At 35.8% G+C, this 27748-nt stretch overlaps 1 protein-coding gene across 2 annotated transcripts in view; it reads left to right on the top strand.

Annotated features, from left to right (window-relative positions):
• The window catches only part of LOC149790418 (kalirin-like), a 536347-nt gene extending 510266 nt beyond the window's left edge, over positions 1 to 26081 (top strand). For both annotated transcript variants that reach the window (XM_089972467.1, XM_089972468.1), the window contains 5 exons: positions 1569 to 1707; positions 7235 to 7410; positions 13038 to 13217; positions 16773 to 16908; positions 18434 to 26081. In XM_089972467.1, coding sequence (XP_089828593.1) covers positions 1569 to 1707; positions 7235 to 7410; positions 13038 to 13217; positions 16773 to 16908; positions 18434 to 18457 — 655 coding nt within the window. In that variant the 3' untranslated portion in view covers positions 18458 to 26081. The remainder of the gene's footprint in view (positions 1 to 1568; positions 1708 to 7234; positions 7411 to 13037; positions 13218 to 16772; positions 16909 to 18433) is intronic.
• Positions 26082 to 27748: the final 1667 nt, after the last annotated feature.

Here is a 27748-nt window from a genome sequence, read left to right on the forward strand (position 1 = left end):
TATTCATTACGTATTACTACTAGTCAAAAGACCTTCAGACCACTCCAGTGGCCTAAGTGGCTTGAGTGTCTGCCTCAAATGTGGGAGTTTGTGGGTTCAGTCCCAGGCTGAGTCATGCCAAAGACATAAAAATGGTACAAGCAGCTGCCTCACTTGGTGATCGGGGCCCCGAGTGGCCAGGTGGTCTATAGTGCTCACCATTACGGATCACTCCGTCTCACCTCTGTCTGCATGGGTTTGAGTCTCAAGCTAGGTCAATGTGGGTACATGAGAAAGCTTGCAAGTAGCATCTCATGGGTCGGTAGTTCTTTCTGGTGTTTTTCTGGGTTCTTCCTCCACCATTGATACTGGCTGCCATGTATAGCTATCATGTGCTGAAAATGGCATTAAACCCTACAACAGCAACAACTATCACTTGGCGCTCAGCATTAAGAGGCTAGAGTTAGGACTTGTCAGTCTGGTGTCAGGATAATGTGACTGGGTGGTACATGATGCTATATATTTGTAGCATGATGCTCCAGTGCTTGACATGACTAAATTGCCACACTGCAGACATCATAGCAATATCATATCATTTGCATATTACATGTAAAACAATTCAATATTCAGTACATATTACAAGTCGTAAAACCTTTAAATATCCATGACACATTACAAGTCAAAAAACTCTGCTTGCAAGAAAATACAGGATATAACTTGATAACATTTGCTTGGTACTCAAGTGTCCCAAAATGAAGACTCAGAGGAGATATTTGTCTGGCTGAAAGAGTTTGCCCATGTTTGTCTCAGTAGTATAGAAGCTTATCACAGACTAGAAAGGAAAGCTTTAGCTCTGCAAGCTTCTTCCTATAGCAGTCATCTACCATATATACTCTTATTATAAGGCAAGTCCGACTGCAGACTGCACAGATCCAGGTCCACCAGCAATCTAGGACTATGCAATTTGTTACCAGTGATAACAAGAGCAAACAGCAAAGACCCTGATCTGCAGCACATCAGGGTCTTGTGTTGTCCGCAGTTGGACATAACTTATATAGAAGTATATATGGTAAATGACAAACTCCTTCATGTAAACATGATCATTTCCTTTTTATCTGCACTTAATATTTTTAATAATCTTAACAGCTATGACAATCAGCATCTGAAATTATTCAATTACATTTATGACTTGTAGAATTAAAATTTAATATTTTTAAAATTTGCATAATTTTAAATTTAACCATCAGAGATAATAAATTGGAACTCCAGTTTGTTTACCTCCACTGATGGTTTCACAGACAGTGGTCATTATTTCATTATGAAAATGTCTCAAAAATGTTTTCTCTAAAACTTTTATGAAAGTTGTCATAAAATCTCTACTGAGAGATGGAGAAAAGAAAAGAATTTTTTATATTTGTAACTTGGATTTTTGTTTAAATCAAAACAATTAAGAAACATTATGTCAGGATTACTCTGTTATGCTCATCTCTTAGGTTAATACTCCAAGCCCTCAGAATTAGTACTCTCAAGTCATCGCATCAGTACTCCAAGTCACCAGTATTCTTAATACTTTGTTTTGTTTCTTCTAGGATGCATGCTGGGAGATTGTTTGATTTCATCTGCTCCAAATCACAGTTTGATGAACTAGAATGTGCTGAATTCATCCAACAACTTCTGGATGTTGTACAGTATTTACACAACTGCAGAATTGCTCATCTAGACATAAAGGTAAAGAGATAAAGAAGTTGTTCTTGTTGTTGTTGTAGGGTTTGACGCCATTTTTCAGCACTTGGTAGGCTATTCATGGCGGCCAGTATTATTGGTGGAGGAAGAACCCGGAAAAAAAACACTGACACACGAGAAGCTACTGGCAAGCTTTCTCACATACCCACACTGGCTGAATCTGAGACTTGAACCCATGCAGACAGAGGTGAGATGACAGTGATCCATAAAGGAGAGTGCTTTAGACCACTCGGGGCCCTGATAAAGAAGTAGAAACATATTGTACTGTTATAAGAATATGTTAACATGTAGTGAGTAGATTTAAACTGCAAATGAAAATATTTGTACTTGATTCCAAATGTTGCAGCCTAGTGTAGTGGAATGAATAAATACTAATACATTCCCCAAAAATTCTTCATGATACAAATGTGCCATATTTACAAATTTGTAAATTTCTAAGCTATTTATCACCTCAGAGGTGAAAAATAGAGCCATTTCAAATTGGTGTCTGCTTAATAGATGTTGGTTCAATAATATTTTGTGTAAGAAACCATTAATTGCTATTTCTGGCAGGTAATTGCTTAAAAACAGGGCTCAGGTATAAAAATGAAGAAGAAATCAGTTGTGCTATTTTCTTTCTGGCTGTGACAGTGAATTGGGGGAGGAAGAGGGGGAAAGGGCACAGTGATCAGAAAATTGTTTTACCTCTAATTGCTTTTCTTAGGCACACCAGGTGACTTCCGTTATGATCCAAAATATCTGAACAGACTTTTAGACCTTCCCATATTATTGGTTTTAAATGCCACTGCACAAACAGTACCTTTAAACTAGGCACCTGGCTGGCCACCACAGTATAGGTGTACCTACTGGTTCCAAAACCCCAATTGTGTAACTGCAAATTCAATGAGAAAATGTTGGATTTTTAAAAAAAATTTACTGTTACATTTTTACACCATAACATTTAATTGGCACTGATTGTGTTTTTCAACACTATACCTATATATACCTACACACACACACACACACACACACACACACATGCATACATACATACATGCATGCACACACACACACACAAATACATCCATGCATACAGTCACACACACAGACACACACACATACATACATACATACACACACATACACATACATACAAACATCAGCATTTTTAAATGGTTTCTTAATTTTGTATTGAAATGGTCAAATTTACTCATATTCTGTGACTCGTATTTAATTCTCTCAGTACATTACAGGCTTGTTGAATTTTACAAGGTTGAATTCTCTCAGTACATGACAGGCTTGTTGAATTCTATAAAATTGAATTCTCTCAGTACATGACAGGCTTGTTGAATTCTATAAAATTGAATTCTCTCAGTACATGACAGGCTTGTTGAATTCTACATGTTGAATTCTCTCAGTACGTGACAAGCTTGTTGAATTCTACATGGTTGAATTCTCTCAGTACATGACAGGCTTGTTGAATTCTACAAAATTGAATTCTCTTAGTACATGAGAGGCTTGTTGAATTCTACAAGGTTGATTTCTCTCAGTACATGACAGGCTTGTTGAATTCTACAAGGTTGAATTCTATAAAATTGAATTCTCTCAGTACATGACAGACATGTTGAATTCTACATGGTTGAATTCTCTCAGTACATGACAAGCTTGTTGAATTCTACAAGGTTGAATTCTCTCAGTACATGACAGGCTTGTTGAATTCTATAAAATTGAATTCTCTCAGTACATGACAGGCTTGTTGAATTCTACAAGGTTGAATTCTCTCAGTACATGACAGGCTTGTTGAATTCTACATGGTTGAATTCTCTCAGTACATGACAGGCTTGTTGAATTCTACATGGTTGAATTCTCTCAGTACATGACAGGCTTGTTGAATTCTACATGGTTGAATTCTCACAGTACATGACAGGCTGGTTGAATTCTATAAAATTGAATTCTCTCAGTACATGACAGGCTTGTTGAATTCTACAAGGTTGAATTCTCTCAGTACATGACAGGCTTGTTGAATTCTACATGGTTGAATTCTCTCAGTACATGACAGGCTTGTTGAATTCTACAGAGTTGAATTCTCACAGTGCATGACAGGCTGGTTGAATTCTATAAAATTGAATTCTCTCAGTACATGACAGGCTTGTTGAATTCTACAAGGTTGAATTCTCTCAGTACATGACAGGCTTGTTGAATTCTACAAGGTTGAATTCTATAAAACTGAATTCTCTCACTACATGACAGGCATGTTGAATTCTACATGGTTGAATTCTCTCAGTATGTGACAAGCTTGTTGAATTCTACATGGTTGAATTCTCTCAGTACATGACAGGCTTGTTGAATTCTACACAGTTGAATTCTCACAGTGCATGACAGGCTGGTTGAATTCTATAAAATTGAATTCTCTCAGTACATGACAGGCTTGTTGAATTCTACAAGGTTGAATTCTCTCAGTACATGACAGGCTTGTTGAATTCTACAAGGTTGAATTCTATAAAACTGAATTATCTCACTACATGACATGCATGTTGAATTCTACAGCATTGAATTCTCTCAGTATGTGACAGGCTTGTTGAATTCTACAGCATTGAATTCTCTCAGTACATGACAGGCTTGTTGAATTCTACAGCATTGAATTCTCTCAGTATGTGACAGGCTTGTTGAATTCTACAGCATTGAATTCTCTCAGTACATGACAGGCTTGTTGAATTCTACATGTTGAATTCACTTAGTACGTGACAGGCTTGTTGAATTCTACAAAACTGAATTCTCTCAGTACATGACAGGCTTGTTGAATTTTACAAGGTTGAATTCTCTCAGTACATGACAGGCTTGTTGAATTCTACATGGCTGAATTCGCTCAGTACATGACAGGCTTGTTGAATTCTACAAGGTTGAATTCTCTCAGTATGTGACAAGCTTGTTGAATTCTACAAGGTTGAATTCTCTCAGTACCTGACAGGCTTGTTGAATTCTACAAGGTTGAATTCTCTCAGTACCTGACAGGCTTGTTGAATTCTACAAGGTTGAATTCTCTCAGTACATGACAGGCTTGTTGAATTCTACACGGTTGAATTCTCTCAGTATGTGACAGGCTTGTTGAATTCTACAAGATTGAATTCTCTCAGTACATGACAGGCTTGTTGAATTCTACAAGTTTGAATTCTCTCAGTACATGACAGGTTTGTTGAATTCTACAAGATTGAATTCTCTCAGTACATGACAGGTTTGTTGAATTCTACAAGGTTGAATTCTCTCAGTACATGACTGATCAGTTCTTATCCTATGAGGTTTAATTGTGTTATCAGTATGCAACAAATTGACTCACATTTGTTGAGGTTGAAATATCACTATATGATATTAAATAAGATTCTGTGATGTGTAAGTCTGTCAGTATATGAAATTAACTAATGTTCTTTGATACTTTATTCTGTTCAGTAGAGATCACGGGTTTGAACCCCAACCAAGTCATGCCAAAGACTTGTAAAAAAATGGTACAGTAAAACCTGTCTTGAAAGACCACTTCTATGTGAGATCACCTGTCTTGAAAGACCATATTCTCCATGCACAAATTTATTGATTATATAGTTGTTTGACCTGTTATAAGAGACCACTGTCTTGAGAGACCATAATTTTTTGGCAGTAGGGGTGGTCTTTCAAGAGAGGTTCTACTGTACTAGCACTTGCCTTGCTTGGCACTCAGGATTAAGAGATTAGTGTTAGGACTGGTCGGCCTGGTGTCATGATAATGTGATGGGGTGGGACATGATACCACATGTCTGCAGTTTGATGCCCCAGTGCTAGACATCACTATAAACTGCCACAATGCAGACATTGTAGCAATATGACTGAAAAACTGTTAAAGCTACATTAAAAGTCCAGATCACACACAAAAACACACACTGTCAGCATATGAAATTGACTAATGTTCTTTGAATCTTTATTCTGTCAGTATGACAGATTGATTAATATTCTTTGAATCTTTATTCTATCAGTATGACAGATTGATTAATGTTCTGTTTGCTTAATTCTGTCAGTATATGAGAATGATTAGTATTCTTTAATGTTTTATTCTGTCAGTATGACAGATTGACTCATATGATTTTTAATTTTGTTGGTATATGAGATTGACTAATATTCTTTGATGCTTTATTCTGTCAATATGACAGATTGACTCCTATTATGTGCTTTTTAATTTTGTCGGTATATGAGATTGACTAATATTCTTTGAGGCTTCATTCTGTCAGTATGACAGATTGACTCATATTCTGTGCTTTATAATTTTGTTGGTATATGAAAGCTAGTTTTGTTGTGGGCTTAATGCCATTTATCAGCATAAGATAAGTTATACATAATGGCCAGTATGTCTGGTGAAGGGAAAACCTGAGCAGAACCACCAAACCACATGAAGCTACTGGCAAACTTTCTAGCATATCCACGCTGGTAGAGCCTAAGGCTTGAACCAATGTGGACGGAGGTGAGATACGAGTGATCTGTAAAAGTGAGTGTTTTAGACCATTCAGCCATCCATGACCCCCATGACAGATCAGTTCCTATTTAGAGAAGCTGAATTGTCATTATACCAAAGATGGACTTGTATTCTATGAGGTTTATTTCTATCAGTCTATGACAGATTGACTGGTATAGTATAATCTTTAATTATATGAGTATATGACAGATTATCAATATATGACAGATTGACTGGTACTGTACAGTGAACCCTTCTTGAATGGCTTCCCTTGTTAGCAACTACCTTTCTTTTTTTTTTACAACCAGGATTCCTTGGCACATATGAGTTCTTGTTCAAAGATGTCCCTCAAGTACAGCTACAGTTCTAATGCAGCCAGCACATTAGTGCAAAAAATATAAAATTTGCCCCCCAAGTGAACACACATTGGGGTTTATAGATGAGAATCTGAAATATTTATTGTTTTCCAACTTCAACACATTGACATTTCTTCCATTTACATGCCTTTAAAATACCTAACTGTAAGCCATACAAAGAAGTAAGTAATCTGATTATCTGTTAATTACTGATGATTATTGCCACTGATAAATATTAAAATGACAAAAGCCAACAGTTTGGAAGCACAGGATTATTTAACTCAAGTTAGTGTGACCCAGTCACCATGAAGTAAGAAGGGTATGTTAGCTTTAGTATCATGGCTGCTCTCTAATAGATTATGGCATGTATTTGACAGGGTACCAGTCTAAAACCATTGAGTCATATGACAAGCTTACTTCCTTTATACCCAGTATTTTGTATAAAAGCTACAAATTATTTATTATATCAGGGTGGAATGAAAGTGAAGGCTGGAACAAAATGATATTTAGTCCCACAAGGTACTTTAATAAAATTGAGGCCCAACAAGGGGCTTCATCACTGTATGGGGATTGGCTCTATTATAACCCAGAGATTAAGATTTTTAATTGTAAACATTACTTGAATCATGTGCTTAAGGATTGTGAGAATTATAACTCGGACATCTTTTGTCTTTTAGTAAATTATCCCAACATTTCTTTTCAGCCTGAGAATCTATTGGTTGAGGTTGGTACAGGGTCCACCAATATTAAACTGATAGATTTTGGGGATGCCAGACACATCTACAACAACTATTACATTCATCCCCTGCCAGGAAATCCCGAATTTTTAGCGCCAGAGATAGTTGGTGGCACCCCTGTGGGATTACTCACAGATATCTGGTAAGAAATTTTCTTTTAGCTCACCTAGCTGTGAAGTTCTTCATCCGTTTTTTGTCTTCCATTCATAATTGGTGCTTACAATGTCTTCTTAACTCATTTGGCCCCAATTCCGACTGTAGGCGTGATGAGGCTGTACCCTACTTCCAAGCTCTGCAGCATCAAGGTCATTTAAGATACACCAAAGTGGGTGGCATTACAAAAAAGCAGACAGATATAGTTCTACAATGATACCAAATAATTTGGACATTCTAGTTGCATTACAAAATACAGAGGGAAAAACCTAATTTTTTGGACCTGATTTTTTTTCACCCAAAATTTGCTCATGGTTGTAATCTGATTTTGTGTCTGGATTTTAGACCTTCTGGCCTCAGATCTAAGGCAGACCAGTCTGAACTGCATACAGACAGGTGAACCTTTGCAAAAACTAGGATAAGGTGGGCATTTGGAATAAAGAAGCAAAGGAAAAAATCCAACTTTTACCCTTCTGCTCATGCGCAAGCAAAATAACCAATGGAAAATGATGTTTCTAATACAACTATGCATTAGGCTATTGGAAAATCTGTTGGAAGTTGATTTATTAGGATGTATTCAGAAATAACCCCTAAAATATCGTTCCTACTTGCATTTCAGGCAAAAACGACAAAAACCTCCTGGGCCGAGTGAATTAAAGACCACATTACCAACTTGCACATAAATTTACATTTAGCACCAAGACCTCTCAGATTTGTTCAGTTGATGCCAATGCATCTTCCATCATGGCTGCTGTTACTAAAAATAGGAAAAACCTTAAACAGCTTCTCAAAAATCATTGAGAATTTCTAAAATTAGGAAAAGCTTCCAATAGATATTCTCCAAAACTGCTTCACAGAATTTGTCCAGATTTGATAGATAGCATCCTGACATCAACTATTTTGTTGTTGATACAAATGAGGTCACCTTTACAAAGAAATGAAACCCTTTTGAATGACTTCTGTAGAACAAACAACATCCAAATTGACTGAAAGCATCCTGGTATGAAAGTCTTCCAGTTTTTTCTTCAAAATGATGCCAATTGACCATCAAATATGGCTAACATTCCTTAAAAAAAGAAAAACAAACTTTAAGCAACTTTTTCAAGAAAAATCACTTTTTAGAATTTGTCCAAATTTGACCAAACACCTTAACTTAAAGATATTTAAAATAAATATTTCAACCATTACTGTAAATATACAAATATTTAAGCAACTTTATCTGAACAAATGCTCAACAAAATTCCACTAATTTTGACAGAAAGGATCCTAGCTTAAAAACCTTGCAGTACTGGATAAATAATGCAAGATGTGCCGTCAATTATGGATAAAGATAGAAAATATAGAGAAACCTTGAAACAGTTGTTTCTATCATAAGTGATCAACAGCATTAGACAAAACTTCTCCAGAGAGCTTCCCACTCACTTGAACAAGTGTTCTTGCATTTGGCTATTATGTAGATCTCCAGTCACTTGGGTCTCTTGTGAAATTATTTCCTTACTGACATAATTTGAGGAAATATGGATTTGTGTGTTACTTTATTTTTTTGTTTCTTCTTCCAGTACATTTGTAATATTTTTTTCTACCATGCAAATCATTCCCAGGCAAAAAATAAAAAGATGTTATCAATTACCTTTACAAAGTTTCAGCATCAGAAGTATTGTAACATGGTTAAAAAATTAATGTTAGAAGAGAGTGATCTCCCCATTGCAAACTCCTTGTACTAAATCTACTTATGCTTGGAGTGTATGTCGTCCAGTTTCATGTACTTACACAACTTTGTGAGTATATATGGTAATTACAGGTAACTACAAGAGCCTAGAATCCACAGGTCTTTCTTCTCACAACAACTAGTCTGACTTCACCCCAACCTTTTACAAAAAATCATATATCTGAGCATATTGAAAATATCCCCATTACACATGGACAGGAAACCTTCCACGACTTGCAACTAAAAGAAGGGAGGACATAAGAAGAACCCCTCTGATCTTCTAGCTAATTTCAGCTTGTAACAACCAAAGACCCTGCCAATTTGTCCAGAATGGAACCTGCCCTGTGTTTTCACATTGTTTAACAAATCAGCTTTCAAAAACCACTGTCAGAAGCCTTACTACCAAACCTGCTATATAAGACTTGCTTCCTAGGCAACCCAAACAACTTCCTGTTCTTCCATATGGTTCACTTTATCTCTATTCACCTGGTTTCAAAGTCAAGAGCAGGCTTTTTTTCTGGGACATCAATCTTTCGTTTTGAAACTTTTGTCTTTAATGGATCCTTCTTTCTATGAATCATCATGTTACTTTACATCTACTTAGCCATTCCGATAAAAGAGGTCTCACTTAGCGATTCCGATAAAAGAGGTCTCACTTAGCGATTCCGATAAAAGAGGTCTCACTTAGCGATTCCGATAAAAGAGGTCTCACTTTGCCATTCCGATAAAAGAGGTCTCACTTAGCCATTCTGAAGAAAGAGGTCTCACCTAGCCATTCTGAAGAAAGAGGTTTCACTTAGCCATTCTGATAAAAGAGGTCTCACTTCCTCTTGCTCTTCAGGTGCTCTTTCAACTAAAAGAAAGGATGGTACTTCTACTCGGGCATTTTCATTTTCATCCATTGGATTGATTGGGTTACCTGACTGACTACAGGGAAAATTAACCCAAGACTATATATATATTTCTTACACTTATAAACTTGCAAGTATAGAGCAGTTGCTACAAGCCTAGACTTCATGCAAAACTGCTGTCCGTTAGCAATGGACAAATGATATGATTTTGCAGTATCTCTAACCATGGAGACCAATCTTGGCTAACTTCCATTTCCTGTTTGCAGGAATTGATAAAGCAAGCAATAAAGATGTGGTCAAAGGTTGTCTTAGCTTAAGAGGGCCAGATTTGCAGGACGTTGATGCTGTCCTAATGCATTAAAGTTAGCTTTGCATTATCAGAGAAACAATTTAATTACAAAATAGCTCTACAATGGTACCAAATAATCTGGAAATTCTAGCTGCACTAAAAAATACAGAGAGAAAAACCTCATTTTTTGGACCATATTTTGTTCCACCCAAAATTCGCCCGTGGTCAGAATCCAATTTTGTGTCTGGATTTTATACTTTTTGGTCTCAGTTCTAAGGCAAACCAGTATGAACTGCAAACAGACAGATGAACCTTTGCAAAAAGTAGGATAAGATGGGCACTTGGAATAAAGAGTGGTCTCAATACGAAAATAAATGGGTCCGTTAAGCAAAAAAACACAAAACCTGAAACTTTTACCATTCTGCTGCTCATGTGCGAGCCAAGTAGCTAATGAAAAAGGATGTTTCTAACACAACTAGGCATTATGTTATTGGAAGATCACCTGAAAGTTGATGTGTTAAGATGCATTCAGAAATAGCTTTCAAAACGTGTTTCCTACTCGAATTTCAGGTGAAAACGACAAAAACTTCCAGCGGTTAATGTGTTAAGTAGCACTTTCGCTGCTATGTCTTGTTAGTAAAACTGCATTAAAATCTGCCTGGTGTTGTGGACCTTTAATCAGAAGTTTGTGTTCTGGCAACCCAGCATGCCTTGCCAGTGTACTGTTCTAAAAGTTACTGTTTTTTGCACATTTGGTCATCAAGGTTTATTTTAACCTCTGTACATATATGGCAAAATACAAAGGTGTCTTCATCGTCACATTCTTCACTTGACTTCTTTTCGAAAGCCAGCTGTATATTTTCAACCGTTGCTGCACAAAATTACGTTTTATCTTACAAGTAACCATTACCTCATCTTCGGATGATGAAGGCTCCACTGGTTCAATAACAATACTATTATCAACAGTCAGTTGTAAAAGTACGGTCCAAATGACAGTTTCATTTGTTTTGGATCTATTTTATCTTTTTTGCCTTGGACACCATTTTTATTCAAATGCTGACAGTATCTTGGAACAATGCAAGGCATACACTGAACGAATGATATTGTTGCTTCGTTGCGCTACAAGAATGCACATAAAATAATAGTTTCTCATGAGAATCACTGTAACATCCGTTGCTACAAATGATGCAACAGTTAGAGGCCACATTAGGTCAGCTCCAGACTCCACACTCAGTTGTAGCCCTATGCATTATGATAACATCAGTGTAAGAAACTGATGTTCATGTGTTTTTCCTGTTTGGGAGTTGTAATCTAGCCAGTAAAGTAGTTAGACCAAACCTTTATTTTGTGTTAATCAGCAAAACATAACATTGGGGTGCATCAACTTACATACTGGCAATGATTTGAAGACCAAATCTTTGTTTTTTGTGTTAATCAGCAAAACATAACAATGGGGTACGTCAATTTACGTAATGTTGGCAACTTTTGTACATCAAATCAGAAAATTCTGCATATAGATAAAGTACTGTGGTCATACTTATCAGTCACATCATTATCATTTTTATTTCTTTAGTCATCAAAATGTACAAGTTCATGTATATATATAAATATCCATCAAATTGTACATGTGGATGCATCTCTATGACTATCCATCAAAATGTACATGTGGATGCATCTCTATGACTATCCATCAAATGTACATGTGGATGCATCTCTATGACTATCCATCAAAATGTACATGTGGATGCATCTATATAACTAGCCATCAAAATGTACATGTGGATGCATCTGTATGACTATGTGACTATCCATGATCAATGTGACTATCCATCAATGGTTTTGTAGGTTTAACACCATTTTTCAGGTCATGATGGGCTACTCATGGTAGCCAGTATTTATGTTGGAGAAAGATCCTGGGATGACCCCAGGAAGAACCACAACCCATGAAAAGCTGCTGGCGTAATGCTTTCTCACATGCCCATGTTGCTTGTGCCAGGACTCAAACCCATGTGGACAGAAGAGGGTGCCTTTGACCACTTGGCCTCAACTATCCATAAGACTTTGTATTTGTATTTAACTCCATAACTCTCAACATCTCTGAAGAAAAATTAGTTCATTGTGACCCTAAGTTACCCATCCATTATAATCATTATTTTTCTCAGTATAATTATTTGGGACCCTTATATTTATGGGTACAGTACTCCTTTATGATACACTGTTCATGGAAACCCCCAAAGTGGACTGACTTACAGAATACACCTGTCCACATGCTAGACTAAGGTCAAGATAACACTCCCTTTGGTGTCTGAGTGCATGTCCTTTCATCCAAACATCGGCCACATCTTAGACCAGGTCTGATGTCAGTGTGCGTCCCCTCTCATCCATGCATAGGTCTACATCTTAGACTAGGTCAACAGTGCCATCAGGTGTCAGTGTGCATCCCCTCTCATCCATGCATAGGTCCACATCCTAGACTAGGTCAACAGTGCCATCTGGTGTCAGTGTGCATCCCCTCTCATCCATGCATAGGTCTACATCCTACTATAACATTAATGTACTCTTTTCAGATTGATCCCAGTGCTGAAGTTCATCACATTCTAACTATACAAAATATAGGTTCATAAAAACCAGGTATCTTGTAAAACTCCAGTAATTGATAATTAGTTTTTAGAAGTTTTACTGTACTTTCTGTCTAATTCTGCTGACATTGTCACAATATTCAGACCTGACATAACTCTAAAATCCTACAAATTCAACCTCAATCACAGGAGTGTAGGAGTTGTCCTTTATGTGATGCTGAGTGGAGTGTCCCCATTCCTTGATGAGAGTGAAGAAGAAACCTGCTCCAATATACTCCGGAATGATTACTGTTTTCCTGAGGAATTCTTTGCTGGAATTTCCCCGGAGGCCAAGGACCTGATTAGCAGTATATTGGTGGAGGATCTAAGGTACAGTACACACTGAGAGTAATCATGCATAGGATCTAAACTACAGTACACATTTAATGTAATCATGTGTAGGATCTAAGGTACAGTACACATTTAATGTAATCATGTGTAGGATCTAAGGTACAGTACACATTTAATGTAATCATGTGTAGGATCTAAGGTACAGTACACATTTAATGTAATCATGTGTAGGCTCTAAGGAACAGTACACATTTAATATAACCATGTGTAGGATCTAAGGTACAGTACACATTTAATGTAATTGTGTGTAGGATCTAAGGTACAGTACACATTTAATGTAATTGTGTGTAGGATCTAAGGTACAGTACACATTTAATGTAATCATGTGTAGGCTCTAAGGAACAGTACACATTTAATATAATCATGTGTAGGATCTAAGGGGTACTGTACATATCTAATATTTAATGTAATCATCTGTAGGATCTTACGTACACACTGAGTGTAATCATGTAGAGGATCCAAGGTAAAGTACATATTTAATCATGTGTAGGATCTTAGGTACAAACTGAGTGTAATCATGTGGAGGATCTAAGGTGCAGTACACATTTAATGTAATCATGTGTAGGATCTTAGGTACAAAATGAGTGTAATCATGTGGAGGATCTAAGGTGCAGTACACATTTAATGTAATCATGTGTAGGATCTAAGGGGTACAGTACACTGAGTGTAATCATGTGTAAGATCTAAGGTACAGTACACATTGACTTAATCATGTGTGGGATCTTATGTACACACTGAGTGTAATCATGTGTAGGATTGATGATACAGTACACATTTATTTTATTAATGTGTAGGATCTAAGGTACATTACACACTGAGTGTAATCACATGTAGGATCTAAGCTACAGTACACATTTAATACAATACTGTGTAGGATCTAAGGTACAGTACACATTTAATGTAATCATGTGTAGGATCTAAGGTACAGTACACATTTAATGTAATCATGTGTAGGATCTAGCTACAGTACACATTTAATACAATAGTGTGTAGGATCTAAGGTACAGTACACATTTAATGTAATCATGTGTAGGATCTAAGGTATGGTAGACATTTAATGTAATCACGTGTAGGATCTAAGCTACAGTATACATTTAATACAATAGTGTGTAGGATCTAAGCTACAGTACACATTTAATGTAATCATTTGTAGGATCTAAAGTACAGTACACATTTAATGTATCATGTGTAGAATCTAATATATAGTACACATTGAGTGTAATTATATAGGATCTAAGTTAGAGTAAAGACTAGTGTAATGATGCATCAGATTTAAAATACAGTACACATTTAGTGTAATAATGTGTCGGATATGAGATACAGTACATGCCTAGTGTAATCATTTGGAAGATCTTAAATACAGTACCCACTAAGTATAATTTATATAGAGGATTTACAATACCAAACACACTTGATTTTAATAATGTGCAAGTTCTAAGGTACATTACACATTGTAATCATGTGGAGAATCTAAGGCTCAGTACACAATGTAATAATGTGGAACTTCTAAGGTACAGTACTAAGGTACACTACACAGTGTAATCATGTGGAAATCTAAGGTGCCGTACACAGTGTCATCATGTGGAAAATCTAAAGTACAATACACAGTGTAATCATGTGGAGAATCCTTGGCTCAGTACACAGGGTAATCATGTGTTGAATCTGAGGCTCAGTACACAGGGTAATCATGTGGAAAATCTTAGGCTCAGTACACAGTGTAATCATGTGGAGAATCTAAGGTAGAGTACACAGTGTAATCATGTGGAAAATCTAAGGTACATTACACAGTGTAATCATGTAGAGAATTTAAGGCTCAGTACACAGTGTAATCATGTGGAGAATCTAAGGCTCAGTACACAGTGTAATAATGTGGAACTTCTAAGGTACAGTACTAAGGTACACTACACAGTGTAATCATGTGGAAATCTAAGGTGCCGTACACAGTGTCATCATGTGGAAAATCTAAAGTACAATACACAGTGTAATCATGTGGAGAATCCTTGGCTCAGTACACAGGGTAATCATGTGTTGAATCTGAGGCTCAGTACACAGGGTGATCATGTGGAAAATCTTAGGCTCAGTACACAGTGTAATCATGTGGAGAATCTAAGGTACAGTACACAGAGTAATCATGTGAAAAATCTAAGGTTCAGTACACAGTGTAATCATGTGGAAAATCTTAGGCTCAGTACACAGTGTAATCATGTGGAAAATCATAGGCTCAGTACACAGTGTAATCATGTGGAAAATATAAGGCTCAGTACACAGTGTAATCATGTGGACAATCTTAGGCTCAGTACACAGTGTAATCGTTTGGAGAATCTAAGGCTCAGCACACTGTGTAATCATGTGGAGAATCCAAGGCTCAGTACATAGTGTAATCATGTGGAGAATTTTAGGCTCAGTACACAGTGTAATCATGTGGAAAATCTAAGGTAGAGTACACAGTGTAATCATGTGGAGAATCTTAGGCTCAGTACGCAGTGTAATCATGTGGAGAATCTAAGGTAGAGTACACAGTGTAATCATGTGGAAAATCTAAGGTACATTACACAGTGTAATCATGTAGAGAATTTAAGGCTCAGTACACAGTGTAATCATGTGGAGAATCTAAGGCTCAGTACATAGTGTAATCATGTGGAGAATCTAAGGCTCAGTACACAATGTAATCATGTGGAGAATCTGAGGCTCAGTACACAATGTAATCATGTGGAGAATCTGAGGCTCAGTACACAATGTAATCATGCGGAGAATCTGAGGCTCAGTACACAGTGTAATCAAGTGAACAATCTAAGGCTCAATACACAGTGTAATCATGTGGAAAATCTGAGGCAAATATATTTTGCTGGTGGAGACTCAAATGTATACACAAAGTATACCTTCCATTCTACACATGTACTGGTATCAAGCATTTCTGAGTGTAGTATAGTGACATGTGTAATTGTTTTTGACGTGTTATTTGCATTATTCTGGTAGAATGTGTATGCCAGTAGAAGATTACATATATGATATATACACAATAATATAGTAAGGCTTCTTACCATGCCATACTTATGTTTGAACAAATTGTTTCTAGGTGTATAATGGTGATGCAATTGGGGTCAGCTGCATAATATTTGGTGTATAATAATGGAAGGATTACTTGAACAATAAACATAAAATTTACTTAAATGCTACACTTCTCTGACAATTAATATATTGTTGATGAGTGTAGTGTTGTTACATATGATGTTGTAATTGCCATCTCAGCAATATACAAGAATAGGGTCACAAATGCAGTGTACACATGTACAAAGCAAATGCAATGTACACATGTACAAAGTGTACTGACTTTAAGAGTCTTGTTTTGTTGAGTGTAGTTCAGTAACATGTACAAAGTGTACTGACTTTAAGAGTCTTGTTTTGTTGAGTGTAGTTCAATAACATATACTGGCATAAGTATCACACAATTGTAGTTATTTAAACAAACTCTCTCTCTCAAATGATTTGAGGTAATGGGGTTATTATGAACTTGATTGTTTTATAATCTTCCAGCAAGCGTCCAACAGTCCAGGTCTGTCAGGAGAGCTCATGGGTGAAGAAAGCTAGAATGAATAAAAGTTCTCATCTTCATCAAAAACCCATACCTACAGCCCGTCTGGCTGACTTTGTCAAAAGGCGATCACACCAGGTGAGGTGTACACAAACACATACACACAAATCCCCACAATGTGTCTTAAGGACTTGATCAAGATATATGCGCAAACAGCATTACTCTGTACAAGTCCCGTTCTGGGTTCTTGCCTACAAGTCTTGGTTCAACCAATGTAGGGTTGGTTTTGTTTGGTTTGCTTCATGGCACATCAACACAGATAGGTTATTTAGTGCCAAGGCAATTGGAGTATAGTGCCACACGCAAGTACACACCACAGTAGCCAACACAGATAGATAGATAGATAGATAGATAGATATATATATATATATATATATATATATATATATATATATATATATATATATATATATATATATATATATATATATATAGGTAGGTATAAGTTATGTACATTTATTTTGTATTGTTTCTTGTCTTTTCTCAATGATTATACAGTATTATGTATATCTGTATTTAAAACATTAGCCTTTGTCCAAAATCAAGTTAATTGTATACCTGACCAGTGACATTTATTTTGCAAACAACATAATACATATTGGTAGCTAATATTTATCAATAATTATACATGAAATATTTAGATCATGATTAATTCTAAACATGTTTACCTCAGTCTGAGTTAAAGATAGTCCATATTTTTTACCTTAGAAAGTTCACAAATGAAATGTTCTGTTAAGCTGACAGAATACTGGTATTTCCAGATAATGGTAATTGCAACCTAGGTGATATGGAGGGGTATATAAACTTGTATACTTAAATATTACTCATTCTTGTATATTAACATCTGAAACAGAATCAGTTTGGTGTGTACCATTTTTAATTTAGGTTGATTTATTTATTCACACTTTTATTAACTTAATTACAAAGTCATTATTATTTATTCAAATTATTATTAATGTAATTACAAAGACAGTGCTGAACAATTTTTTTGGATTAAACTATTAATTTTGAATTATAGTGAATTCAGTCAAGGACATTTTGGGTTATATTATTGTGATACATCAAGACTGTTAACATATCATCACATTCCAGGCTATTGGCAGAGTAGCACATTCAAGACTACAGGCACACCAACACATTCAGTATTATAATTTATTTGGAATACCACTGAAATTTCATATATTTGGGCATGTGATAGAACTTTTAAGACTATTTGGGATTTAATTCATAATACTATAAGTTTCATTTAAGTCTTCACTTTTTATTCTAGGGAAATGAATTATTTGTTGAATTTTACAAAACGTTTTGGTTTTTTATTTCTTTTCTGTTACTTAATTTAAGCTCACAGAGTTATAAACAACAATTGTTTAATTATACCCATGTTTGAGCAGGGACATATTGTGATATCATGATTTACATAGCAAGTAATGCTGTTAGCTCTATACTGATGATGATGATGATGATGATGATGGTGATGGTGATGATGATGATTATTATTATTATTATTAACAAAAAAACAGCTTTTAGCATTATTAATGTTAGACTAATTATTTTGCTTAATTTTTATAATGATACCTATCATGGTCCTTTCTTGCTTTTGCAGGTGTTAAGATCATCTGAAGATTAGTGTCAATATGCTTTGTGATGTGTAAGGGAGCTAACTCTGGAAAAGGTTACCCATCCTTATTTGCAAGTAACTGCTCTTTGCATCTGGGGGAAAAAGAAAATCTGGAGTAATAGTTGGAAAATTGATATTGAAAATAAGATTTTACATACCACAGCTGTATACAGTGAGTTAATGGCCTTTTTTGGGTGAGGATTCATGTCTCTGTGCAAATACATTCTGTCATATAATAATTTTATTGTACGACAATTATATTACAATCAAGACGTTAAAATTTCTTATTTAAAAATGATATTGAATGCTATTTCTGGCAATTATTGCTATAATTAATCATCTCTGACAGCCACTTGGTGGTATTTTTTTATTATTTATAAAGCTATTCACAGCAGAGTACATTATAAGTAAGAGTGATTGTATTGGGTATATTGTATGCAAAACAACAGCACTCCCTCATTATAGTGTGGTCTAACGAATCCGTAAGACTGGCTTTTAATGAAGCACACGATACACATGATTCAACTACTGAACGATGAAATGGAATATATGACAATACCTGCCTTATAACATAAATGATGATGCAGTGAAGGGCCTTGTAATGAGATTGTATATATTGTGTTATTATCATTAGGGTACTAAAATTGAGTGATATAAATATTATGTGACAATTTCTGACATACAACTGGCATCATGTAATGGAGGCCATGGTTACAGCACTCTTCTTTATAACGCTGTTCATGGTTGCCATAGAAGTATCTCATTTTGTGAGACTGCATTATAATGAATGGTGCCATAACAAGGCCATGTCAAAATAGTGCATTGTGTTGTAAGTAAGACAGCATTATACTGAGATGTGTTCTAACAAGGCCTTGTCAAAATAGTGCATAAAAGTAAAGAAATGGGGTATTCCATGAAATTGCAGTTTTATTCGATTCCAGTTGGGCAAGAATTAAAATCATATGAAACAACTAAAATAGCCCCGATAAAAGAAAACAATTTAACAAGATTTTCGACCATACCCTTGTACAGAAGGAGTAGTAGTATAATAAACTTTGAACTGTGTTATACAGAGACACCATATAATGAGGGAACACTGTACTCTTTCGATGCATATATATTAATTCATAGTCATTTATATATATTGAAATCAGTCATTATGCTAGTACATGTGAACATGAATGCAGAGTATTTACATTTTAAGAAAATTGTACATGTAACAAAACGGAGTGGAAAACTTTGAATTAAGCATGTTCTGCAGTGTACCTGTTCTGTTATTTATTTTATCCAAATGTTTGACCCACAGTGTTTTATGTTATATTTGAAAGTTTGGGTTGAATGTGGAAGATGACTTTGTTGTAGCCTTTAAATTGTATAACTGTATATTGTATAAATTCAAAAATGATGAAATGTCACTTTGCTTATCAAAATGCAAAAAAATCAGATTGGCTGGTACCCTGCAGTTGTTTCCTGCACAAAAACAAAGATAGGGGACCAGTCATTAATATACATTGTAAGAGATTACCTCCTTATGGCACAAAATTCAGTGTTGCATCATGGGAATTGCACCATCTGTAAGCAGCTATAGCAAAAATAAAAGTTTAATGTAGAGGAGTCGTATGGAAGAAATAAATTCCAAGTTTTTATAACATGGTGGATAATCGCTCTTACAAATTCAAATTGTTTTATCTTTTGCATTGAATGCACCAGTCATTCCTTAATCCAGAACAACTCAGCCCGGTTTATGTAGAACTGGGATTCACAGGAAGTTAACCATTTTGTAATTGTGCCTAGACAGGAACTGACTGAAATTGCTATCACATTGTCAGGCATCTGAACTTGAAGCATCCTAGGGAGGACTGCTGCTGATGTTTATGTTACCACAAATTCATATTGTTGCATACAATATACCTCTAAAAATATATGTACAATTTATGGATATTATTATTATATATTATTTGTAGGTAAATCACAAGCAATGATAAGTCCCCTATAATGTTAGGAGGATCAAGCAACAGGTTCATCCTATTTGACACAATTCTGATTTTGTTTGAAGGGGGTACATCAAACTCCTTGAATGTGGGGAAACTTTCAGGATGCGCAATACTAAATCATTGCCAATAATAAAGCTACAGAACTACATCAAAATGGTAAATTAGGAAACTCAGTAACACCGCACCACCCCACCCCATCCACCGTAAGCTCTGGTAATGTCCATGTTATGGTTGGGAGTTCCTCTTTCTTGTGAATTCTTGGATGCTGCACTGGAAATCTTAACTCTTTTTGAGCATGGGAAAAACAGGGCTTTGTATTCCATCAGTCATAAAGAACATTACATTAATCCTAAACAACTTGGCCTTTGTAATATTATTTTTGATTGTCTGTAGCTGTGAATTAACACCCAGTCTTAAAGTACCAGTATGGTGCTGTCAGCAGTCTATGCCTGCATTTGCATTGGTGGATGTAGACAATGTTTGTGTGTGTGATTTGGATTTTTAACATAACTTTAACAATTTTTCAGTCATACTGCTATGATGTCTGAGATGAGGCAGTTTATAGTGCTGTCATACCACAGACATGCAGCATCATGTCCCACCCAGGAACATTATCTTGACACCAGGCTGACCACTCCTAACACTAACCTCTTAAAGCTGAATGCCTAGCGAGGCAGCTGTTGATACCATTTTTTATAAGCCATTGGTATGACTCATCTGGGGTTCGAACCCATGACCTTCACATCTGAGGCAGACACTCTAACCACTTAGGCCAGTGGAGCAGTCATGGATGTAGACAACAAGATTAAAGTTTATATTTAAGGTTTTGATTATAGTTCATATGAAGAGCTATAGATATATATATACACACACACACACACACACACACACACACACACACACAGCAGGCTAGTTTGTGTTGTATGAAGACAGCAGACTAAAGTTTGTGTATAAGGTTTTGTTAAAAATATTTAGTAAGAAATTTTAAATTTCATTTTCACTTTGTTAAACAATATACCTGACCATATTATCCAATACATTTATTAAATCCATGTTACTGATTTTACATACAGTCCATGGGAAAGTTACAGGTTCATGTTTGTTCAAGCTTTTACTTATTCCTTGTACGTAAGGATTTAATTTTTATTTCAGCATGTTACAGTAGAGCAGCAGCCCCTCAAGGGACTCTTGTTATTTCCTTGACATTGTAAAACTGGATTACGAAAAGTATCAAACAGAGTACTGTTTGCCAAGTATGGGACATGAAAAAGGTCTGAGGCTAAAGTTTCTTTGAGTTTGTTATAAATAGCTGTTATAGCTGATTCAAGTTTGTGTTTAAGGTTTTACTTATATACCTATGTAGGAGATATGTATTTCAGTTTTACTTCTTTGTATTTTGTTCCTTTTTTTGTCAAGTGGGATAGAGCTGTCACTCTTCCAGACTAAGCAGAGTCAACAATGTCAACGGTTTGTTGTGGTTTTTATTGATCTTTTTTCATTTGTATATATTTGCTAAACCCCTTGGTTTTCATCATACTTGGCATAAATTATTATAACACTAAGACAATTCATTCTACAACATGTTTGCTCACCTCATTTTCCTTGGGATCAAAGTCCCAGTCATGGAAAATTTGCATGAAGTACATTTGTTTCATTTTCTAATATTTCCTAAACCCACTGATGCATTATCTTCATGCTTGGGGTGAAACATACTGAAGTTTAGACAGTTCATTATGTAACAAATGCTTGCTCCACTATTGTGGAAGTCAAGGTCATGGTGACAGAAAATTTGCATTAAGGTTTCGATTACCGTATTTTCATTCACACATGTTTCCTAAAACACCTCAAATTATGAAGCCAAGATGATTACTCAACAGCCTGCTTGCACAACCTTTGACCTTACAGTTAAGGTAGCCATTTTTTTTATCTGACCTGTGCAGCATAGGTCAGGTGTAGCAATCATTGTCATCTTTATTCGCATGGACATCATCATTACATTTGTACATGTATAACTGAGTTTCTCTGATACACTTGTAGGTACAGCCATGAAACACAACAAGTATATTCATCTCAGATACAGTTGTAGGTACAGCCATGAAACACAACAAGTATATTCATCTCAGATACAGTTGTAGGTACAGCCATGAAACACAACAAGTATATTCATCTCAGATACAGTTGTAGGTACAGCCATGAAACACAACAAGTATATTCATCTCAGATACAGCTGTAGGTACAGCCATGAAAAACAAAAAGTACATTCATCTCAGACACAGCTGTAGGTACAGCCATGAAACACAATAAGTATATTCATCTCAGATACAGCTGTAGGTACAGCCATGAAACACAACAAGTATATTCATCTCAGATACAGCTGTAGGTACAGCCATGAAACACAACAAGTATATTCATCTCAGATACAGCTGTAGGTACAGCCATGAAACACAACAAGAATATTCATCTCAGATACAGCTGTAGGTACAGCCATGAAACACAACAAGTATATTCATCTCAGATACAGCTGTAGGTACAGCCATGAAACACAACAAGTATATTCATCTCAGATACAGCTGTAGGTACAGCCATGAAACACAACAAGTATATTCATCTCAGAAACAGCTGTAGGTACAGCCATGAAACACAACAAGTATATTCATCTCAGAAACAGCTGTAGGTACAGCCATGAAACACAACAAGTATATTCATCTCATAGGTACTGCTTACCATGAGCAAAAAAATAGGTTATGGTAAACTTTGCATGCTCAAAGACAGTTTCTCTACTTTTCTATATACAGTCATGAAATAGACAAAAGTAGGTTACAGTGACCTTATTTTCTTGCTATCATCAATTTGCAGGGTTTTTTTCTTTCATTTATACCATGACAAATCAGGAGAGAAAGCATTCCATTGAATTTCTTGTTATTTAATTTTCACTGCAGATTTAAAGCAAAATAAAGTATGAGGGTAAAGTTCTTGGTTTATGTTTGCTCAATTGGTCAAGGACTTCTTCTTACTGTAAGGTAAACCTATTGATTACCTTCAGAGGACACTAGTCATATTTTGTATGATCCACAATAAATGTGAAGGGGGTATATATGATTAGCCTCCTGATTGACCTTATCTCATTCATTCCTTGGCTTAGTTTTGCAGTACTTTAGGTGAATTTTTCTGTCCGTTTTAAACTGTCATGCTAAAAGTAGGTCACCATGACCTACATGCCATGCTTCAGCAATTTAGAGGCCTTGGTATATGGTCATTGTGTGAAATAACTGTGCAATTTCTTTTGGCTTTGTCTATGGATCAGTTTTGAGTACTATGTCATCACATGAAAAGTAGATCAATGTGATCTACATTTCATATATCCTTGACTTTGAGCTACATTTTAGGCCTCTTTCTCAAGACATCCTACTGGTATTTTGATGCTGTGAGATATGTATGATACCATTGCTCCAAACATAGCTAGGTCACTGTGACCTCAGTGTGTCATACAACTCTATTTTAAATCCTCTGGCTAAGGACCCATTTTACAGAGTACTACATCATCATCTCAAAATTGGATCAGTGTTACCTACATCTGGTGCAGCCAATACTTCACTTCAGAAACTGAATTAAAAGCACTTACAAATTGGTTTATGTACTTTTGTCTGGATACCATGTGGTAAGTACTGTAATATCAAGTAAATTTCCACTGTACCCTCCTGCATGTTGTAAGAAGCAATTCATGGATGAAACCCTTTGTGCCGTAATATGCATTAAAAAATGAGGTCTCGGACTGTTTATAAATGAGCAGTTTGTGTACAGAGATTATGACACTACGCTTTGTCTTTGCTTTGCATATTTTCTTGGGAGTTGGATGTGTTTTGTCTTCCTGGAAAATGTTTAAAAGTTTTTGTCTATCATTTTTGGTTCCTGGCTTTTGCTCAGTACTAAATAGACAGGATTGTGCTTATGTGCTTGCTGTTAAACCCTTGAAATCCATAGATAGTTGTAGTAATAATGCACATCAGCATGCAACATGTTATTTAGTGCTGATTGATTGAAAGTAAAAGTGCCTTACATACATAGATACATACCCAATTAGAGCGTTTTGTTGACATTACCCGATTCACCTGTTTCAACTACTTGCAGAAATTCCACTACGAAATTCCTAGTTAAATACGCACCAAAATGTAACCTATGCTGTTCAGAGGAGTTAATGATGCTAAATGATTATGATTAAAATGTTAGTATTCGTCTCTCAAGCTAGAATTCCCTTGAAGTGTAAATATTTTGTCCTCATCAGATGTTACTGGATGGCAAAATAATCTGTGTTCTGACCACACATAATTTATAAGTTGGCTGGGAGCCAGCTGAAAACATGTTGATTCTAAAATAAATTATGGAAGAAGCATAATACGAAGTTAATGGTATTAAACACATAAAACAGTAAGTTTGGGGGGGGTTTACAGTACTGAGTTAATGGTATTAAACACATAAAACAATAAGTTTGGGGGGTTAAAGTACTGAGTTAATTGTGTTAAACATAATCAAATGTTAAGTTTGTTTTGGGAGGGTTTACAATACTGAGTTAATGGTATTAAACACATCAAATATTAGGGTTTTGGGGGGAGGGTTTACAATACTGAGTTAATAGTATTAAACACATCAAATATTAGAGGTTTTGGGGGAGGGTTTACAGTACCAAGTTAATGGTGTTAAATGCAGCAAGAATTAGGATTTTTGGGAGAGGGTTTACAGTACAGAGTTAAAAGTATTAAACACATGAAATACTAGGGCTTTTTGGGGGAGGGTTTTCGTTACTGAGTTAATGGTATTAAACACATCAAATGTTAAGGGTTTTGGGGAGGGTTTACAGTACCGAGTTGATGGTACTAAACACATGAAATACTAGGGCTTTTTGGGGGAGGGTTTTCATTACTGAGTTAATGGTATTTAACACATCAAATATTAAGGGTTTTGGGAGGGTTTTCAGTACCAAGTTAATAGTATTAAACACATCAAATATTAGGGTTTGGGGGACTGTTTACAGTACCGAGTTAATGGTATTAAACACATTAAGTTTGTTTTTGTTTTGAAATCCAGCATAGTTATTACCATAAATACTCGCAGATAATTTTTATCCAGTTTCACAGACCCAGATCTGCCATCCCATAATATGCCAGCAGACCCAGGTCTATGCAGATTGTTAGGAGCAATCAATTGAGTACAACAACAGTCCCTGATCTGCCATTGCCTTATGCTATGGTAAATCAGTCTCCTGTTTGCCGTCATACCAGACTTAAGTGAAAATAAATGGTATCTCATTATTGCATTTCAAAGAATAAATTCTGTGCGATGTATTGCTTTTTGATATTTTTTACTAATGTTTTCAACATTACTGAATGACAGAATAGCTGCCATATAATACTACAAATGCAACTATTAAGGGAGACAACTCATCATCTCAAAATAATAGAGCACTGACACATACCCCTAGGTTAATATATGCAGTTGAATTGTACATTTATCATTAAATCACTTGCTTTTTGATCTGCTGTGAATAAATCAGAGAAACATTTATTGTAGTAACTTGTAAATATCATCCTATTCTATTTATATATAATGTAATACTGATCACATTAAAAATCTTAACATTTTAAGTTTCACGTTGTTTATTTCACCTTTTGTTGTAAAATATGCTATTCATCCCATTGTTGGCTACAACACCATAATACTCAAATGTTTAGCTTCATTTATGGTCAGTGTGTTGTGTGATTTGGATTTTTAACGTAGCTTTAACAATTTTTCAGTCATATCACTATGATATCTGCAATGTGGCAGTTTATAGTGATGTCTAGCGCTGGGGCATCATGCCATGTTGGATGGATAGGACTGCTCTACTTCAGTAGGAATTGTTTCTTTACTAAAAATAAGAGAAGAAAATAGGCCACTGCACTCATAGAGGGACAGCTATGCTTGACACATTTGTGTACCAATCACAAAAGATTCTCCTCTTGGCATCATACACCATGGATGTAGGTCATCTCCTGGACTGAATGATGGACATGACTTTGCTTGAAGACTTGTGGCGGAGAGATCACTCGAGATTTGCCAAGCATGTAGGTGGAGAGTAGAGAATCCGCAGACTGTTTTGAAGGAGACAGCCCCTCTGCTGTGACAGAAGGTCTATTTTCTAGGGAACACATCCTGGGATGATCCACCAGCAGTTAGGGGGATTTTCAAAATTGGTTGATCAATGAAGTTCCTTGCTTTATGAAGTAACAATAATAATAATAATAATAATAATAATGACCTGATTTAAAGAGGGTAACACAATTAGCTAAAAACTAATCTACCTTGAGGCCCTCATACAAAGGAATTCATTTATTTTAGCTGCGTCTCAGAAGCCACTGGATATATTGGGTTTGGAAGAAGGAAATAGAGAGGGCATTTCTAATCTCAACTGGAATACTATTCCAGAGCAGAGTTCCAGAGTATTGGAAACTTTTTTTAAATAACTCCTTATTTGGTTTGGGAATTTTATACTGTTTGGTAGACATGGATCGCAGGTGGGGAGTATTACCAGGTAGCCTATACTGGAATAGTGATTGTAAATATTCAGGAGCACTATTATGAGATATACTGTACATTAATTTGGCTTTTCTCAAACAGATTCGGTCTTTAATAGGTAATATTTTTAACCTACCAGCTAAACTTTCCTTGCTTTCTTTCTGGATTGATACTAGCTCAAATGCTCTTTTCTGAAGATGTGCCAGCTTTGCTATGTTTTTATCATTTGAATTACCCCATACTGTACTACAGTAGTCCAAATAGGGTTGTATGTAACTGTCATAAAATAGTTTTCTGTGCCTTTCAGGGAGAAAATGTCTTATCCTACTGAGAAGCCATAAACTTGAATTGACTTTTTTACTGATATGTTTGATATGTTCAGTCCACTATAGGTTATTATCTACCAGAATACCAAGTAGTCTATCATGACAGACCATTTGGAGATTTGTATCCTTCCATGTCAGACATAGTTCATCACTATCAAGATTTGTCCTTCTTTGCCATTTTGAGATAAGTAATATTTTAGTTTTTCCAGTATTTACCACCATGCCATTACATGTGCACCAGTTTTCCAGTTTGTTTAGTGCATTCTGTAAAGAAATTTAGAGTTCATGCTTTGTGTTTTGGATGTCTGACAATGTTGTGTCATCTGCATAGAGATCTGTAGATGATATTGAGTCTCTTAGTAAAAGTGGTAAGTCATTAATAAATAAAATGAATAGTAATGGACCTAGAATTGAGCCTTGTGGTACTCCAT

Source organism: Sinohyriopsis cumingii, chromosome 10 (assembly GCF_028554795.1).
Source record: "Sinohyriopsis cumingii isolate HCF-2022 chromosome 10, ASM2855479v2, whole genome shotgun sequence".
Taxonomy (NCBI): Eukaryota; Metazoa; Mollusca; class Bivalvia; order Unionida; family Unionidae; genus Sinohyriopsis; species Sinohyriopsis cumingii.